Genomic DNA, 21,123 nt, shown 5'->3' with positions numbered 1-21,123 from the left:
CAATAATTCATACAAGCTATTAGAGTTTTCATAAAAAAAATTCACAAAAATAAGTTTTTTTTTCGTCGATCACAGTTCCCCCTTAATTACACAATAATATCTACCTTTTTGCAGTGCTCCTGATGGAAATAAATCGTTGAAATAGTTGAAATCCTTATTAATTTAACATTTTTAGTTATTTTAGTTATTTTAGTTATTTCAATTGTCTATTTCCATCAAGAGCACCGCAAAAAGGTGGATATTATTGTGTAGTTAACGTCTACTTTTTCAGTGGACGATAATTTTGCCGTGGGTGCGGCAGCATTTTGTGGTTACAAGTTTTGGGCTTTCAGGTTTCTCTGATGGACATAACTTGTAATAGTGCACCTACGCACGCTTCGACATATATGTTCAAAGTACCGCCAAAAATCAAAGTGGATGTCTGACTTCCGCTTCGTGCGCCATTCCGTGAACTTAGTCTTCTCGCATGCTGCCCGCCCCGCGCCATCTCATTGGTTTAAAGCTTAGAATATACATATTGGAAGGGCATACATATGTAATCAATGTAATAAAAGTATCTCCATTTATTCGTCCTTGTTTGAATGCTTGTTTGCTGTGCGCTTGCGCGTGATAATTCGAACTTAAAAAAAAAGTAGAATAATTAAAATGTTATTTAAAATTTGAAAACGATGGAAAAGAATATTCCCAGCTATCAAATTATCGTCGTTGTTGATTATAACTATATACTTAAAATAGGCTAAAGTATGGCATTTTATATAAGAATATAAGGTATTTTATTGCGCATAATGACGGAAAAGTACTAGAATAACTAATTAGAAATTTGTCCAAAATTTAGCGCTAAATTCAAGTGCAATGTTGATAAAAATACATATATAACAATTATAAAAACAAAATTAAAATTTGAAAAAATATAAAAGCTCGTAAATGAATAAAATAATGAAGTATGAAATAAAATAATATTGACATTTCTACAAACCAAATAGAATATGCTAATTAATTATTTAAAAAAAAGATTGATAAATTACAATAAAGGAAATAGTTTATGAATGAATAAGAAGCATGATTTTTTATAGATATTGTTATACATATTCTAACTTGTTGCTATATAAAACTTAAAGAACTTCTCTTAATCCCATATCGGCCATCTCAAACTGAACAAACTCAAAAGAATAATGCAATAATGGAGGACACGAGATCTGATTCACGCACGATATGAGACTCCGCTTTTTTATCACTTCTAATCTAATGTACGTACATATATAGTAAACTATGGTAGCAGCCATGTTGGCTTTTACAATTTTGAATAAAATTGTAATTGATTTAGGAGCAGCCGTCATTTTGAACTATTGCGCATCCTCGGGAACAAAATACCTTATATTCTTATATCTAGAGATCTTGAATGACTCCTGCACACAGAACGCGGCAACAGAAGTTGTTGCATTAGCCTATAATTCGATGTTCTTAAGTCGACTCCACTTTGCAAAACTTCTAGAAATGATGTCTAATACTACTTCCGCCGCGTGGCAAAAGTTAAATTGAGTTCAACTTTTGACGGGCGGTGGAAATTATATACCTATTACTTCCGAGTAAGCAAGATGTTGATTGGCTGTCGCGTCAACTTCCAAAATTTTAAAAAATTGTTGAAGGTGAATAATATAGAGAACAATCATATATGTAATACTCCTATATTGCTAACGCAGCCTCTTTTTAGGAGTGGGGATCGGATCTCTCATTTCGAGGTACAGTGTATCTCAAGTGTGCGCATGTGCTGGCATAAGCAACAAAGTCGCATTTTTATTTTTTTTTTTTTAATATTTTAATATATTGGACACGCGTATAATAATATACGTAATATGCATTACACAATAAATACATGCGGACTAGTACGTGATAAAAAATAAAATTGGTTAGAACACGTGCATGCGTTATACTGAAGCGGATACACTATCTAAGTGAGAGATAGATATCATCTGCACTGTGATGTTTTTACCAGTTTCTTAATTGGCGTTAACAATATAGTATTAGGTGTTGGAATTAATTCGTAGCGTTTTTTAATGAAAGAATGTTATTTATTTCACATGAGCATTAAAAAATACATTAATGAAAGTACTTCCCATCACTTGTAAAACGCTACGAATTAATTCCAACACCTAATAGTATTACATATATGAGGACAACAGAAATAAAAATTGTGCTCACCTCACGGAGTCAACAACAAAATCACAAACAAAGTAATAATACATAAGTAATAATACATCGTAAATCACACGAGAATTGCAGAACGTCATCGCAAATTAAAATTAAAGACATTTACTACTGTATTAATTGATGTAATATTAACGTTGTAATGCTGAAAATGATTCAAACAGGAGTCAAAACGTACAAAGTTATATATTATTAATTAAATGTATATCTCGAAATTTTTAACAATCAGAGGTCGACTTCTATAGTCTTTTATGTGAATTTATTTATTGTTTGTTGTAATTGTAAATAATTTTAAAAATAAAAAAAATTATGAAATTTTTTAGATGAATTTTCTCTTAAATTTATCTGTTTTATCAAGGTTAATTTAAATGAAATCATCTTTATCTTATCTAAGATAAATTTCCAAATTTTCATCTTATCTTTATGTAGCTAATTTTAAAATCATCTATGCACAACACTGAATAGAATTCTAATAAAAATTAAAAAATTTTGATTCGTCCATTTTTATTAGGTGTTGGAATTAATTCGTAGCGTTTTTTAATGAAAGAATGTTATTTATTTCACATGAGCATTAAAAAATACATTAATGAAAGTACTTCCCATCACTTGTAAAACGCTACGAATTAATTCCAACACCTAATAATATTCAATCAAATGTTTTTTTAAGTGTATCCTCCGTATTTATCCGCATCTGCAATTATCCCTCTCTCTTAGAATTAAATGAATAGTTTCTCGCTTTTAGAAAGATTGAATGAAACTAATACACAAAAGGTCAAAAAGAATTACAAAAATTATATTGAAAAAAATTTCTGAAAATGGACGAATCAGAATTTTCTGGTTAAATTTATTGGCATTCTAGTCGAGCTAATCGAAATTCTGGTTGTACAGTATTTCTGATAAAACTTATTAAAATTCTTATTTTTATCAGAATAATTATTATATCAATTAGAATTCTAATTATCTCAACTAGAATTTTAGTAGATTTAACAAAAAATTCCGATTCGTCCATTTCTCATCAAAATTATTACTATTTAATCCAAGATTATTTTTTTCAATATATTTAGCTACATTCGCATTCTTGTCCCTGGATTTTTAGAATTTCTCCTTATTTCTTAAAATGCATCTTGTGGACTATGATCTCCAATCTTTTATAACCGTTTTACTGCATTACGAGGCGAGCTGGATCCGGCGGCGAAATTACTTAAACTTTATTATGCCATAACGCACCGCCAACCAACCACAAAAGTTTTAGATAAGCATCGGCTATGCGACCGACCGTCTCAGAATATTTCCTCAACGATCAATCCCAAGGAAGTCTCGGTATACCCGGTGTCTTTCTCGCGCAAACACATTTTGTCTTCCACCAATGTAGATTAAGAAATTAAAAAAAACTCTCAGCTCAACTAGCTCTTCATCCTTTTTCTGATTTCTAAGAAAAATTCTAAGAAAAATTAATTTAATTTACATTGAAATGGCTTGTATTGTACTTATATAAATTTAAAAAAAAATTTTTTTATTATTAATTCACTAGAGAGGATCGTTCGCAGGGTTTAGAATCGATTTTAAGATGTATTATGAGATATACAGATCTTGAGTCCTACTCTTATATAATCCTTATCTATTAAACAAACTGACATTATTTGAAGTCAAAGTGTCGACAAATAATGTTGGCTTGTTTGTTGGATAAAGATATTATTATTGAATATGAATGATTGTTAGTAGCAAACAACTTTCTTTTTCTATAATGTTATTCATTATAATAAGAAAATTAAATAACATCTCCCAAGCTGTTGTGGAGTTTAGGACAATTTTTGCTATTTTTTTATTACAGAATGAGAAAACCTTTTTATTAACAACATTCAATGATAACATTAAAAATTACAAAATAGAGCTCATAGTTTTATAAGAATCTCCATGATTGCTACCTAGACAGCACCCAATATTTACAAAATATTTATAAATATTTATAAAATTTTGTAAATATTTTTATGGTCTTAGATTGCACAGACCATAAAATTTATTATAAATATTATTTCCAAGTAAAACATTATAATCCAAGTAAAAAGTACTTATTAGAAATATTTATTTATTAGGTGTTGGAATTAATTCGTAGCGTTTTTTAATGAAAGAATGTTATTTATTTCACATGAGCATTAAAAAATACATTAATGAAAGTACTTCCCATCACTTGTAAAACGCTACGAATTAATTCCAACACCTAATAAATAAATATTTCTAATAATTCCTAATAATTTCTAATAATTTCTAATAATTTCTATTAATTCCAACACCTAATATATTTATTATAAATATTACATAAAATATTTATTATCTACATTTTAATAATATTTCGAATAAAGCTTTATATAAAATATATATATGAAATATCTATATAATATTAAAAAAAAAAAATATTAATAAATATTTATCATAAATTCTGTGCTGTCTGGGTAATGACACTCCTACGTTGTCATTGACCGTTATTATTGATGTTTTGGCGTTACTATGTGGCAATACATTGCCGTATCCCGAAAAGCGTGTCGCGAGCACAAGAATTGTCGTAACACTTACTTAGAGACTTATGTTGTAGACGTAAGTAACGCATAAGCTGGTGTACGACGTACGATTTATTGTCATCTCTTGGAGACACGGCAATAAGTTGTACACGTCATATGTGAAATGTTACTTACGTCTATAATTTAAGTCTAAGTAAGTGTTACGACAATTCTTATGTTCAGACCCATAAAATGGATATAAAAAGAATGGCACCAATGCATGTGTCTAATGTTGATTAGCTCCGCCATTAAGGGCTTTAGCACACAAAAAAACTTAAGCAAAACGTAAGCAGTAAGCGAAGTGACTACAATAGAATGTAGAATCCGTAAGATCATAACATAAGCAGTAGCCAATCTAACATGTTAATTTCCTTACTGCACACGTCTTGTTGCCTTAAGTGGCCTTTAAGTGTCCTTATTGTTATTAATTAGAAAGAAGACAACGTTAAGGAAAGAAGAGATTAAGACAAGGAATTGTGTCATAGATACCCCAGAAGTAGGACACCAAATGGCTTCCAGTTAATTGGCATCACTCTCTTTATACCCACTCTATGTCGCGAAAGTTGGAAGCAACGAAATGTTCGTGTCGACGCACAGTTTATTATGATTTTATTCGTGGATACGATGCGTCGCTCTATCTACCTTTCTTATTCTTCCCTCCCTTCCGCGCTATCCATCGCCATTCTCGCGGCGCGCCCCAAATCGTAATTCTCCTTTTCTAAGTCCTTAAACCGGGCTGGCACAGAGGGCCAAGACCCCGATTGTGGGTCGCTCGTGCGATACGGGGAACGTTAAAATTTAAGGTTTCCGTCGACACGTCGCGACTCATAAATTTTCGCGCTCGAATCCGTGGGTTTTTTCCCTACCTTCTTATCGTCGTCCTCGCCGCTGCGCCGCCATGTCTCCCGTCGCGATCTTCCGCCTCGTCCTACTGTTTTCATCCCGCCACCAACGACAAATTATTCGCGCGTCACGTCGTGTTCCGGCGAAGAAGCGCAGACTGGTGTTTTCGTGAAAAATATTACTCTCGTCTTCGAAACCAATATTCAATTCATGCCGGAATCTTCATACATTTTCCCGATGAATACGTTTGATGAACTACTGCTTCTTTTCTCGTAATGAATGCTTCCTAGGAGAGATGAAGAAAGTGATTAGAAATCATCGATGGCTAGTATTCATAATCTGTTTTTATGTCAAGACCGTCTTAGCATCTTAGTAAGTCGTCATAAGTCTAAGTAGTGTCTTAAGATGCTAAGACGGCTCTGTAATTAGCCTATGATTAAAGTGGATACAAAGAGAGTGACGCCAATTAGTCAGAAATTTTGTGATATCTATATCTGGGATATTTATGGGATATGATGCAATTCCTCGTTTTACTCTCTTCTTTCTTTAACGTTGTCTTCTTTCTAGCTAACAGCAAGGACACTTAATGAAGCCAATCAGCATTAGGCACATGCATTGGCATCATTCTCTTTATATCTACTCTACCTATGACATCTCTTAAGACATCTCTTAATCTTAAATATAAAAAAGTTACTATGAATACCGGCTGATGTGATTAGAATAATTGTACATGCGTTGATTCCACAAAATCAATTAAGCTTTAATTTGTATTTTTATTAGCAATTAATCAATAGTCTAATTTTCAAGAAAATCTGTATTAAATTAATAAATATAAATATAATACATTGAATATTTAACTTCTTTAAATTTGCAGTTTTGAATTCAAAGTTTCAAATGTATATATAGATACATACTCACCTGTGTCTATACATTCAGCAGAGGCCACACTGCGAGTCACATGCCCGTGATATCAGCTTTCGAACGAAAACATGTAAAGTTTTTGTTAAGCTCAGCTTTTGCGGTTTAAACAATTCTCTTGCTTGTCAAAGAAAGCCTGTACAAAGAAATTCTTTCGGACAAAGAACTTGCTTTTCCGATAGCGAGAACATTTTCTTCTCTTATAAGCAAACTGACTTCTGCAGGAGAGAATTTTTTTCTCATTGTTTCACTCTACCGCTTCCACTTCAAGTCGATGTCACATATTCAGGAAATTTATTCTTAATACAAGAAATAAGTACTTGCAAAATTTCCAAAGACTTTATTGCAAGCTGTGTCGAGGCAATGTTTGGATAGTAGTAGTAGTAGGAGCAGCAGCAGCAGCAGCAGCAGCAGCAGCAGCAGCAGCAGCAGCAGCAGCAGCAGCAGCAGCAGCATAATTTGTTTGTCCAACTAAAAGGTCTACACCATTTTGCAAAACTTCTCTCTGTTACAATATAAACAAATATATTATTGTCACTCGTATACAAAATATAAACGTTATAAACATATCTGTATATTAATACTACACACACGAGAAAAAAATTTCGGCTGTAGCAGATAAATATATTTAATTAATTGAGTTTCAGTTAAGAGTAACATGTAGTCTTCTCATTAATGTATTTCCACTAATATAGATTAACTTTAAAACTTTTTGAACTGTCACATATCTTTATGAAACAATGTCACGACGTGACAGTTCTGGAGCGCCATATTGGACTAAGAAATGGTAAAGATCTCAATTTCGAAATTTTTTGTCTTATATTCAACATAGACTCCATCTTACAGATACGTATTATATTAATGCGTATACTTTAATTCTGGAAAAAGATTTCGAATCTGAAAAAGAGGAAAAAAGTAATTGTTATACAAAAATTACGATTTAATCGGTAATATAAACAGTTTTAGAATCCTAAAGTAATTTCTTTGATATTAATTCAATTCTAATTTTATTAAATTCAATTTTAATTTTATTAAACTGTTCTGTCAGAATCTATCATAATCTTACGTTTTCCATACAATATCAAAAGATCTTCTGGGCTCTGTTCGCAAGAACAGAAATCGCTATCTACATAATATTAAATTAATTTAAAAAAATTAGATTTTAGTGAATGACTGTTCAGTCATATGAGCGTGATACGTGTTACCATTTAACGGCAGCAAATTACATTGTACAACGGAACGATAAGTTATAAAGCAATTTATCGACTAGTTAACGTGATAACATTGATGTTGTCAATAAATTGCCGAAAACATATAAATAAAAAATATTTAATTAAAAGAATATATGCCCTCATGAATTTTTTATAAATTTTAAATATGAGGAAGACCCATTTGAAAACAAAACTAATTTTTTAAAGCATGAACTGTATCTTTCGTATCTAAATAGTATATCAAATTAATAAGAAAAGAAAAAAGGGATTGAAGACGGCCAATCTGATCCTCTTTCTAACATATTGTAATTGATTGAATAGAGACTGGCCATCTTATTTCTCTCATTTCTTTCGACTATCTAATTTTACAATACACACGGATAGTACAATTCATGCTCTACGTTTTATGTCTTTGGTTGACGTAAACTTAAAAATAATGAAAGAAAACCTACAACTTTCATATAAAACTTTTTTTGTATCTTAAAGGGGAATATCACTTAGTTTCTGAGATATTCGCCTGGAGCGATTAAAATGCCCCACCCTGTATATACGTAAAGATGTAAGTCTGGAAACGGTCGAATATCTCGAAAGCATTTGAGAAAAAATGCAGACAAAAGTTGTAGAGCGTTTAAACGATCTATTTTATTATTTTTTGAAGGTTTTCTGAATAAATAAATATTTTTCATGAAAACGGACTTCCAAAATGACAACTGCACAGATTTTAGGTATTCATTTAGGGCCAATTTTTCTATTTTTGCACATCTTTCTTTATTGCAAAAAATATTATATAAAATATTTAGTCTATATTTTCATAATATTTCGAATAAAGCTTTACATAAAATATGTATAAGATATTTACGTAATATTTCGAAAAATGAATAGTATAATAATAAATATTTATCGTAAATATTTTGTGCTATCTGGGAAGGACGACAAAGAAAACATATCATGTTCTGTCAACGATTTATTTTGTATTTTTTTGTTTTGCTAAGTTATCGGAATGTTAAATCAAACACTTGTCTCACAATATAGAACTCTGCGCAAAAACTCATTCATAGACTTTTACAGATAACGGATACGCACTTAAAAGTGGTATAAAACCTGCCGTTCGTTCTTTACTCACCGATGTAGAGATCATCATTATCGAGATATAATCAATGATGTTCGTCGCGACAGCGGACAAATATCTTGAAATCGCATTTACGATCTCGCTCGCCAACTTACATAAAACAACAGTCTCGTATATAATCGATAACATAATCACTACTTCCGTTTAGGAATTGGATGCTTCCAGTCTGTATTCTGTAACTCGTTATGCAATCTTATGTGTATCATAATGATAGTTGCGCAGATATTTTACTTAGTAAAAAAACTGCACAACTGCACTCGTTATAAACACATAATGACTACATAACGAGTTACAAAATACAGGATGATCGAACTCGAGTATGCATCAACGCGGATGTGAAAATTTCCCCCTCGAAGTCATTTTTCTTTTTCCTTTTTATCATTAATCACGAATCTGAATCAATCTTTTCGCATAGCACTAAATTTTTGCGATATTTCCCTGCTTACGGCGATAGCATTTTAATATTGATAAGTGTTGTGTGATAAATAGACTCAAAATATCACACGCGATGAGATAACCGTTAGGCCGGAATCAAACTACACATTGAAGATTGAGATTGAAGTTTAAAGTTTCACCAATCAACAATAGGATCTAAAATTCCTTTGTTCTCATTGATCAAATTTTACTTGATAATTTTCAATTTCAATCTTCAATGAGTAGTTTGATTCCAGCCTTGCGACATAACTAACGTTTAAACTGGATCCGCATCCGTATGTAAAAAATAACTTGTAATTTGGTTACAAAGTCGGAAGATGTATGTGAAAAATTACTGCGAGATTCTATATAAAATTAGGCCGACAATAATTACAAGAATATCTTTCCCATTACAAAATTATGTCGTCAATTAGATATTAGAATTCCTCTATAATATCTATAAAAAATATCTGTTTCGAAACTACGTATTGGATCAATAAACAAATCGATTTACAGAGGAGAGAATAAAAATATTTAAGGAATCAGGGGATTATATAGAGTGCCTCGCCATTAAGGCCTTAATTAATTATTACAAATTAACGCGCTAATGATTCAGACACTCTCTATATCAATCTGTCGATGGTCGTGTCAGCTATCAAAAATTTACAGGGGCTATAAAAATAATATTTACTCGTTCCAGATATCTCTCTGTAGGTCTTAATGATCTTTGTGCCCGCTATGTGTTAAGGAGTTACGATAACAAACATACACATCACTACCAAGCAACAATATTGTAGCGAGTAATGTTATAATACTGTCATCCCCGCGACGTTATAATAAATATTCGTTTTTTCGTCGCTCTCGCATCATTAAAAGTTTCCAAGCGTTTCCATGACAATTGGTTATGCGATTATTCTCAGACATATACTCTCCTTACGTTTTGATTTATCTGATTGCTTTCTCTGTTTGCGTTCACAATCGTCACGGCGATTTGACGCTGAATATACGCGGCTAATCTGCTCATCCCGTGTTTACTCAAAACATACCAATTATAATTTCATACTTAACAATTAATATTTAACTATTGTACAATATCCCAAATAGCAAAATGCTAGCAGTTTGCTGGCAGATTGGTAATACAATAAATTCATTCAGATTCCTATTGCGAATCCATAGCCATTTGTGTTCACATTAGGGAGTGAAAGGATCTGTCGACAGAGTTTACTGTGATTTATTACTTATGGTGACCATATTTACTTAAAGAAAATAAAGGATAAATTTGAAAATATTAGGACTTTGTTTCTATGTTTTTAAACCAGTTTGTGACTGAGACTGTCAAGAATCTGTGCATTATAAAATTTTATTGCACAGTGTCAAATTGCAGTTTTTTAATAGTTTGACCACTGCATGGTCCGACTGTATTGGAACAAACTTTTGATCTGAAATAATAAAAGGTTCGAAATAATAAAAAATGAAAACAACTACAGTTTAAATAAATTTAATTTTAAAAATTAAAGACATAAAAAATTAACAAAAACAAATTGTATTTATATGCATGAAACTGTAAAATATTTTCTGTAAAAATTTGCTCATTAATATTAGAAAATAATTCGAAAAAGAATTTCCCGTAATGTCAAATAAATGACAGTAAAGGACAATATTGGAAAATAAAGGACAAAAATTGAGTTTTGAAGAAACAATAAATTTAAAGGACAGCTGCCTAAAATAAAGGACTGTCCTTTACAATAAAGGACGTATGGTCACCGTACATATACTATATCAGCAGATTAATAGAAGCAAGAGTTGCAAATCCTGTTCGATTTCTAGCGTCAATCTGTTGGAAAACCGTATCAACAAGCTTTATCCTACTTCTGATAGCAGTTTACCGACATCCTGAGATATTATAGAGTCTGTGTGCAATTTTTTGCCTTTCTATCATCAAAAATTGATGCTCTGCTCAAAATCAATTTTTGCAAGTTTGGGTATCTGGAATGTGTTTATTACATTTACATTGTTGAGTGTGAAATTATATTGATGTCATATTACTTGTTTAGAGGGAGTTTTCCAACAAGAGACACAGTGAATTATTACATCCTTGTTATTTGCCAATGTCAAAGAGAGATGAAATAATCACTGTGTTACACACACACACACACACACACACACACACAGAGAGAGAGAGAGAGAGAGAGAGAGTGTGTGTGTCACTTGTTGGAAAACTTTTTGGATAATTAAAACATGATCATCATAAGCAAAATCGGGATCAGACGGCCGCGTGTTGCCGGTGAAAATTCTTTTCCACGCAATTTCGCAATTTCGCAAAGCACTCTATTCTAGGTCACTAATTAATTTACACTCATCAATTAATCAAACGACAAGTGAATAATCTCTTAGGCTAGCTCTACCGTATACATACAACAAGCCGTACAAGTATTGCACATAACGTCCATTCTAGGACCGGACACGCGTTTAATGATATTTTTAAAGTTTTGTTCTATATGATAAACACTCGCGATATCGTCGAGCAATATTTAGCGATAATATTCCCTCTACATGTCATATACACGAAGAGAAATAAAGTTCAGGGCTTTGACTGGGCTTCTTTCGTACATTTAATTGCAGTTTTAAGGTGAAAAAAATACCGATTATACAATTAATTACAAAACGTAAATCGACACAAACGATTTGAAAAAGTAATAAACGTTTATTTTCAAAACAATATATTAATAAATTGCATCCGAGAGAAACTTAATTTCTGATAAAAAAGTCGCATTGTTCGCATGTTATCTGACGTGAAGTAATCTTGTTGGTTGACGGAAAAAAAATTTAAGGAAATTACAAATATTAAAATTATTGCTTGGAACCCTGCGTCTACAAAAGCATGTAACTTCATCTAAACATGAGCTATAGTCGATATGAGATTTAAAAAAAAAGAACGGCAATATATGTATTATTGGAATAGAATATAGGAAGAAAATTCTAGATGCGTACTTATGTAGCGCAAGTATAAAACTTATTGTTACTCAAATATCTCGATCAGTGTGTTCTGAAAATTACAAATATTTGAATATATACAAACTTATATACAAATTATTTGTTCTTTTTACACATGATATTTACTACTATGCCGTCGTTTATATCCTCGTTAAGAAAAGAAGTATCAATAGAAAAAATAATACACATAAATATAATTTATACTTTTAATATACATATAATATCTCCTTATTAGAGTATATCGAGAACAGTTACAGATGTAACGAAGATATAAACGTCACATGTATATGTATATATTTATATGCACGTAAATATACATACATATATAATATATCAAGAATCTGTACATATACAGCAGTATTACAAACGTATACAATATTTTACACTGTGATGTACATCTGTATGCCCTGAAACAAATATAACATTTTTTTACATTCTCTATTATACAAGAATTGAGTCTACATGATGTGTTTATAATTTAAGAGAAACGTAATGATCGTGTAGTCTCAGAGAAAACGTGTTTTGCACCAACTTACAAAGTCAAAATATTTTACTTCTACTTCGTACTTCGGCTGACGGCTTTTGATTCTGTAGTCATGTGATTTGTAGTTTGCAAAATCGACATATTCAGTGCCGCTTTTTCGAGCACGCTAATAATATCATACTTATCAAAATCCCGGCTCTATAAGTATTTTGGATGGAATGACTTTTGTCGGAGAACTGCGTTTTATCGCCTGAACTCCCATATTTGAAAACCATGTGGCAAGATCTGTCTAGGAATGTAATAGAATCCTTACAGCTAATTAACTAACGTCATTACGACCTAAAAATTCGTATAAATCAGCAAATGAAATTTGTTAATACTGAGCGTTACCATTAATTTTTTCAGCAAGACAACACTTTCAATTAAATGTATCTTAATAAAAATATTTCCAGCCCGAAGTTTTATGTTTGTTTTGCACATGTCAATTAAAAAATTTTCAAATTTAATTTCAACGAATAAAAGTAGCACTTCCTTTCAGAGGAAGCTTTTTAAAACAAATATTGCGCACATTAAAATTAATATATAAAACCTTTCCTCGCTCATTGCACTAAAGATAATGGATGAAATAAACTCTGGCTAAAAAGTTAATATTGTAAACTAAGCACGTTATACATTCGAACCTTACTGAATAATTTATAAATTATGAATAAAGAGATCAAATTAGTAGCAAATGAGATTCATTCGTGGGGGATTACGCACGTTATCTCGACATAAATTGTTATTCTCTTCCTACCATGAGCGCATTTTGATTTATAAAGCAGTACTTTCCATCGGTGACGTCGGACGATTAGGCGTGCAGCATCTTTCGGGTGTATGGCACAAGTCTGGTGTGTCTCTCATTTGTACGAAATCGACGTCCGCGAAGAAATCGCTTTTCATAGTACCAAGTGCGCTGTCGGAATCGAAACTATCCTGCCTACAGATGTCAATACCCTTGTAGCATCCATTATACTCGGCCAAACTGTTCGGCATCATCTTTAAATCACTATCATAAATAGACGAAGTCATTAAATTTTTTGGACCATTGGTCGTCGATTTGACTTCAACACCATCGTCATTCCTATTTTGTTTGCTATGTATATTGAAGAAGTCATCTTGCCTCGAAATACTGGAATTGGAATAAAGATTGTTTGTATGATATAGGCCTGAATTTTGTTTTCCCAAGGAATGATCTTCATGAAAATCATCTTTCGTGAAAGTATTGAACGGTGAGTAATCTTTGTATTTAGACATACAATCTAATACTGTGAGGCTTCCCTGTCTTGACAAGATACTGCCGACATCGGACATATTGCTCACCCGTCTGGACAGTCTATCTTTTTCGTCTCCCACATTTTCTTGAATATTCGGTGGGACTTTTGATTCTACGAATTTCTGAGATAAAATGCCATCAACTTTATCTTTAACAGTTTCTTTACTGGAAAACGCGGGCTTTGATGTCTCTTTGGTCGGTGATATTTTCGTCCTTCGCAGATATGATGCTGCAGAGGGTTTAGAACTTTCGCTAACTACTTTCTTCGAATCAGTATCACTGCAATTTGTCGTATTAATCGCTTTATTTTCTTTTTCCATGGCAATAGATTTACCGATTTGCTTTAGATAAGAACCGACGGAGCATGCAGCATCCGGTATCTTGAATTTGCTCTCCGACTTTGTCTTATGACTACTTATATCGTTACACTTCTCCACCGATTTATGTTTCAGACTGTTGATCTTGTATGAACCTTTACTGTCGATTATATATTCTGAAGCATCGGATACCACGCACGGACTCGCACTTCCTACATACTTTATTTTTTCAACAGTGGGTATTCGGGTCAGATTATATTCATTCGTGTCGATCTGCTTCGGATATGTCTCCTGCTTCAAGTAAGAATAGGTATTTGGAATGTCGGGAGACGTATCTTTCGATTTGATATTGTTATTCTTTAGATATCGTCCACTAAAACAGCTGGAATCAGGTGAGATCACTATATCAGACTTTTCTTTGTCGGACACGAAGTCTTTTGATTTGGAACTTTGCCTTGAATAACGTCCCACATTACTATCGTTGTTCTTGCTGTTTTGTCTTGTGTATCTATTACGCGGACTCATAACTTCAGGCACATGAAGCGTGTTACTCGACGAAGGCTCTGTCTCACGTTCCAAAGTACTGTCATCACAGCCGCTGGATTGCTTTTTTTCTTGGTGCACTTGACCCTCCTTAATAGGCTTCAATTGTGGTGCCAGAGTTTCCGGAGTCGTGGACTCACTGCTGCTCGGACTCGGTCCTTTGTAATTTCTAATGTCGAAGTCTAGATCTACTGGCAATTCAGCACCTACCGACAAATGCATCGCCAATCCTTCTAGCCAAACTTCCATAACTTCAAACGGTGGCCTCTTGTCAGGATTTAGGTCGCAACAAAGAAACGCGATCATATAAAAAGTCTCTGGGCAATTGGAACAGAATTTTTCCTTGAAAACATTTTGATTTAAACCAAAATCCGAGGATCTCGGTAAATAATCAGGATCTGCCTGAACCCGACCTATAATCTCGCAGACAACGATGCCAAAACTGAATATATCTACTTTCTCATCGTACTTATTGCCTTTCATCATCTCGGGAGCCATCCAATAGGGATTTCCGACAACTGTGTATCGTTTCTTCCGTTCTTTCTTTGAAGTTTTCACCTCTCCATTGGAATGTCGATTATACTTGCGATTGTCTGGCGAGCTACCATTTTGAATGATCCTCGCCAGTCCAAAATCGGCAACAACAACAGTCTTATCCTCGCGAACGAGACAATTGTGCGAATTCAAGTCGCGATGAATGATGTTCATAGAATGCAAGTAGGCCATGCCGGCAGCAATGTCTTTCGCAAATGATGTACGCTGTTCCCACGGCAATGGTTCGTTCGTATCGTGAAGCAGGGCCCTTAACGTGCCACCTGCTATATATTCGGTAACCAAATGCAGTTTCTTGTCCTTATAAAGAACACCGATAAATCGAAGAACGTTGTTGTGATGTAATGACCGCAATACCGCAACCTGTATTGAATTGTTATTAAAGACATACATAGGAAATATCAGCTAAATTTAACAACTATTTAATACTGGAATGCTCAGAATATGCAAAATTGGAACATTCAAGTATTAAATTGTTCGTATATCAAACATATTAGCATTTTTTTCACTTTTATCCCGTTTGTATATGTTAATTTTAAATTTGCATTTAAAAAAAGTTACCTCTTTTAGAAAATTCTTTTGCGCATCCTCGTCCACTCTGTATAATTCTTTCAGAACCATCACCTCGTTTGTGTCACGATGCGTAACCTTGAATACTTGTCCAAAAAATCCTTTGCCCAGGAGCTCGCCCTTCACCAGATCGCTTGCTCGAAATATTCTCTGATTCTTTGGCTCTACGCGAAATGATCTGGTACGGCTTAGATCATAAGTAGGATTCGTTGGTGAAGATCTGCAATAATGTTCGATTTAGTGAATCATATCGTAATTTATTAGTCAACTATTGAAAGTATTCTGTATTCGTTGTCCTACCCTTCGAGCAATCGCGACATAGAACTGCTGCGTTCTTTATGCATAGGATCTCTCGTTCTTCGTAATTGTCGACTCCGCGCACCACTGATGTAACCCTCATCCCGACGCTTAAACAGCCGTTCTTTGCTTTCAGGACTTATCCTGGGAGTGCCGACATATGTTAGCATTGCCGAGGACGGTGAGGAGAAGGTGGGTCGTCGTGAAACCGCATCTGGATCGTGCTCGATAGTCAACTAAAACCGAATAAATCGTAATTTACATTCAATTTAACTACAAACTGCCCCAATAAAAAAAAGATACTTTGAAAACACTTTGGCTTACTTGTAAAACTGTGTCCGAATATTGTATCAGATTTTCAATATTTTCCACCGGTTGATCTTTAACGGGGGTGCCATTTACTTCCAAGATTCGGTCGCCAATATGTAACGATATAAGATCGCTCGACATGTTCAATCTGCAACATTCATTTTAATCGAATATTTTTATTATAGTTACCTAAAAGTGCCTCCAGACAATATGGCCAATGTATATGCCAATTTTATACACATTCGTTAAATATTGGATTACATTCAATGTGGATTATATATATTATGTGTATATACGATATTTGCTAATATTTGCTAATATTGGTGAACATTGACCATATCGTCTGAAATCACAGTAGTACACATGCAACAGTTGCATGCAATATATATATATATATATATATATATATATATATATTTTTCACTGCAATACAATTACATAAAAAGACAATTCGAAATAATAACTGTCAGGCTAATGAGATAACTTCATACACTTATAATAAAACTGATAAGCATATTACAAAATTATCAAAAAGTATTTTACAAATGAGAATACAACTTAAGACATTTCTTAATCACATTTATTCAATTTGTTACATATAATATTATTTCAAACTTTATATTCTCATACAAATTTATTACACAAAATAAAATACATTTATCGGGAACTATAAAACAACAACAGAATTTAGAAATAATATCATATTAATCCATTTCTTCATAATTAAATCATAAAATAACTTGCACCAATCCATTAAATGATTAAAAGATGATATAAAAGCAGTTAACACTTGCAATACTTTAACACTTATTTAAGATAATTCTGACAACACAAATTGTGATTTTTTGATGAACTACAATGAACAACATGCACTTGATAAAAGAGAACGATATATACTTTATAATATCTAATAAAAAAATATATTAAAATATATATTTAAAATATATGTTATAAAATATATATTAAAATTACAATTACATGTACACAAATTATAGAAAATTGCACGAACTTATGTTATACATTTTCACGTGCAATTAACATTACTACTACGATGGGAGCACAGTCTGTAGAGTTAGCAATATGTAGTGCATATTATTGATTTGTTATGCAATACCTATGATTAGAGAAGTGGCAGCATAGCCTAAATAGAACCTCCATCACAGAGGCTAGCAGCTTACTGATCTTTCCACGAATATTTCTCATTAACCTGCATTTTAGTTAAATTATTAGTGTTAAATTATTAGAGGCTAATATACATTTTTTTTATACCAATTCTCTTAAATAATCATCAAGACTATCATGCACTGTTAAATATTTTCAAAAAGCAACTATTTTAGATATATAATTCTGAGGAATAAAAAGATCCAAATGTTCTACTTTTATCAAACTTATCATTTATATACATAAATCTGATTTTAAGAAATTTCGTTTATGTAGATATATAAATAAAATATTGTAATTTAAAGATAGCATATGTAATACAAGATTTATAAAATACATTATTATACATACTCTGAAATACGTAATAAAGCACCACAACTGCGGGGACTGGGAACTGTGTCTAACGTAAGTTTAATTCCTCTTTGCTTATCAGGATCTGTCGTGCTGGGAGGTATTTCGACCAGTCTAATGCTATGTGGTTTTCTGGCAAAAGGGTAGTTTGCTGCCCTGTTGAGCGGTTGCATTTGTCGCTTATAACAAATCCCACAGTACAATTTGGACCGTTCGACGAGGGCATAACTCTCGCCATCTCCGATAAAAGCACCACATGAAGTACAGGCAAAACATTCTGGATGAAACTTGTGATCACCCGCCAGCATGACGGGGCCTGTGATGATCTGACCACAGTCTTGACATGCTTCACCATAAGCGGCCCAATAATCATCTTTACAAAATAGCAAGCCATCTTTCTCGAAGTACCAGGAGGATAAGCCAATGTCGCACGCAGAACATCTGAAAGATTCTTATTCTTATTCTTCCATATATAAAAATATAATTAATAATTTACTTTACGATGTTTCATAATAAATATCATTTTTTCAAAACATATACTAGCATTTTTACCGAAAACAATCAATGTGCCATTCTTGATTTAATGCCTGTATAAATTCGTCCTCGATAGCGTTGAGGCAACTAGCACATATTAACGTTCCTCTACTTTCTCCACCTGCTGGATCTAGAAAATTATGATTATAAATATACAATCATGTATAGTTTATAAATAATAATCTTAATTCTTTAAATCATTACTGAATATAGAATATTATGTACGAAAATAATTGAAATTGTAGCAAGAAATTATTATTTCATATCGCATCAATGTTTGTTGAAATTTACATTCTTGTAATCATATCAAACATTACGCATTCATGCACAAAAATGTCTTTTGCAAGCATACATGAACCGACGGATGCATAATTCTAAGTAAGCGAAGAAGAGGCAAGCCATGTGTCTCAGGAAGAAAACGTGAATCACAGTTGACATCGATTATTGAATAAGTAAGCGAGCAGCTGACTCCACTGACGACAGAAGTAGAGATTGGAATATGACGCAGACGTATGAGGGGTACAAAAGAGAAGTCATAGCGGTCATAGGATCTTAAAATCTATTCTACAATGTGCTTTTTGTTTCCTGTTTCTTGCTTTTCGCTATTTTTTACATCTTGTCTTTTTGCCTCTTATCTGGTTTTTTGTTTTATATCGCCGAAATAAAAGTTAACGAATTTCGAAAGAAACAAACAAATATAGCAAGAAATACAATTGTCAAGAAAAGAAGAAAAAAGGTAACAAAATAAGAAACAGGAAACAAAGAGTACATTGTAGAATAGGCTTAAGTTGTAGAAGATTGACCAATCATAGTCGATTATTCATTCGACTGTGATTAGTTAATTTTCTACGACTAAAGACTACGATTTCTATTATAGACCTCGTATTACGGTTCGTGTGACACTGCGTATCGAGGAGATAGAATCCATCGCGAAGGAATATAACGCAATGAAACACACGACACGAGTGAACTTATTAATGTGAGTGTGGGCAATGGGAGAAAAGATAGAGACTGAGTGAGTGAAAGAGAGAAAGAGAGAAGGGGGAGATACACATGCACACACACACCCGCGCGCGCGCGCGCGGAAGATAGGACGCCCACGCGATGCGTTCAGCGTCGACGTTCCGTCAACAGCACGTCGCGTGAACGGCGAACCATCGTCGTCGCGATGTCCACGTAATCGTTGATGAGCATCGCGCAATCCGGTCGCGATGTCACGACTGACAACGCCGTTTTCTCGCCATCAAGAAGAAACCTACCGTTCGTCGTGACTTCATCCATCACAGCACGCACCAGCACGCACGATTGACGGATTGACACACTCCCACTCCTCTGCCATCTGCTTGTTCACTGGGCGCGGAAGGCGGAAGTCGCGTAAACTCAAACTGTGATTCGAATTGCATTCGCAGCGACACGCTGCGTGAAACGGCCAAATCAGGAAGCTTTAGTGGCGACCGTTTACGAATGGCTGCGTTCCCAGCAGAGAAAATTAAGGCCATTGCATATAAAAAAAATTTAAGACGTAAGATTTAAAGCGGAGAGCACACTTGCATAACGCACGTAATGTATAAGAAAATATATCGATCGAAGTCCTTCGTTTCCTTCCTTTCTATGAAATAAAGAACTTTGATTAGTTCAATTTCTTATGCCTCGTGTGTTATGCGTTATACAAGAATCTCGTTTGTACGCCTCTCATGGAGCCTCTGAAACCTCTACTTTTTTTTAATAGAGTTATTTATAGTTAGTTTAATTAGCAAAAAGGAAAATTTTTATTAAAACAAGTACTTACAATCGATAGAACCGATTTTGTAAAATATATCAAAAACTCCTTTTACTTTGTCAATTAATAAATAACCCATGTATCTATTTAAAAATAAATTATGTAGAACAAAAAACAAAATAAGCTATAGCTGCAACTGTCAAATTAATAATATATAAAAATAAATATGATTATGAATTCTTCCCAAAACAAAGGATAGTTTTCAATAAGCTGTGTAGGATATTTATGTAAACATTATTAAAAAATTAATAATTAAATTAATTACAAAGATATGTCTCTATAATCTATAATATATATAAAATACATAAATGTATAACATATATGTGTCGAAAGTTGAAAAATGCAATTTATATAAGTGAAATTAATATAAATCAAAATTTTATCAGTTTAAAATAGAATATCCTAAGACGTTTTATATTGGTACAATGATAATTACAAATCCTAAGGTAATCATATGAACAATTTAATGTTTTTGATTAGAATGGGATCAATCTGATTAGATTAGAATATCCTAAGAGGAAATAAAGTGCTATATGGGTAATAGTTTTTTAGGTTTTAGTTTTTAGTCAATGATATATCTGCTACATTTTTGGTTCGTTGTGTTGTTCTGTAATATTTACATACACTATGTTGTGTAAACATTC

General features: G+C 33.0%; 1 protein-coding gene and 1 long non-coding RNA gene across 5 annotated transcripts in view; one reads left to right on the top strand and one right to left on the bottom strand.

Annotated features, from left to right (window-relative positions):
• The window catches only part of LOC147910032 (uncharacterized), a 32,498-nt gene extending 13,936 nt beyond the window's left edge, over positions 1–18,562 (top strand). Inside the window, exon 3 of the long non-coding RNA XR_015545038.1 lies at positions 18,248–18,562. This is a non-coding gene — a long non-coding RNA (uncharacterized LOC147910032). The remainder of the gene's footprint in view (positions 1–18,247) is intronic.
• On the bottom strand, positions 8,684–20,485 carry LIMK1 (LIM domain kinase 1). Of its 4 annotated transcripts, XR_015545037.1 has the most exons (9): positions 19,579–19,933; positions 18,718–18,829; positions 18,166–18,606; positions 17,768–17,860; positions 16,669–16,801; positions 16,348–16,580; positions 16,039–16,267; positions 12,806–15,840; positions 8,684–12,676 (listed from the first exon to the last, which is right to left on the bottom strand). XR_015545037.1 is itself a non-coding variant. In XM_011055016.2 (8 exons), exons 1-8 carry the CDS (start codon positions 19,978–19,980, stop codon positions 13,564–13,566), a joined length of 3,540 nt encoding a protein of 1,179 aa, XP_011053318.1. In that variant the 5' UTR covers positions 19,981–20,485; the 3' UTR covers positions 8,684–13,563. The 4 variants fall into 4 exon arrangements, 3 of the variants coding, with proteins under 3 accessions (XP_011053318.1, XP_087262112.1, XP_087262111.1); XM_011055016.2 differs by lacking the exon at positions 19,579–19,933 and adding an exon at positions 19,959–20,485 and having other exon boundaries at positions 8,684–15,840; XM_087405986.1 differs by having other exon boundaries at positions 8,684–15,840; positions 19,579–19,932.
• Between the last annotated feature and the right edge of the window lie 638 nt (positions 20,486–21,123).

This window comes from Acromyrmex echinatior, chromosome 4, assembly GCF_024713525.1.
Source record: "Acromyrmex echinatior isolate Ae372 chromosome 4, ASM2471352v2, whole genome shotgun sequence".
NCBI classification, from domain to species: domain Eukaryota; kingdom Metazoa; phylum Arthropoda; class Insecta; order Hymenoptera; family Formicidae; genus Acromyrmex; species Acromyrmex echinatior.
Note: the sequence above shows the minus strand (reverse complement) of the source record. Positions and strands in the feature narration are given on the sequence as shown.

What these genes read in the sequence shown, in the direction of transcription:
- LIMK1 (XM_087405986.1), bottom strand. Translation starts at nt 19,627, where the DNA reads ATGGATTCTATCTCCTCGATACGCAGTGTCACACGAACCGTAATACGA. An exon ending in GCTTTATTACGTATTTCAGA is followed by an intron (nt 17,861 to 18,165) that starts GTATGTATAATA and finishes ACTAAAATGCAG; the next exon opens with GTTAATGAGAAATATTCGTG. An exon ending in AAAAGAATTTTCTAAAAGAG is followed by an intron (nt 15,841 to 16,038) that starts GTAACTTTTTTT and finishes AATTCAATACAG; the next exon opens with GTTGCGGTATTGCGGTCATT.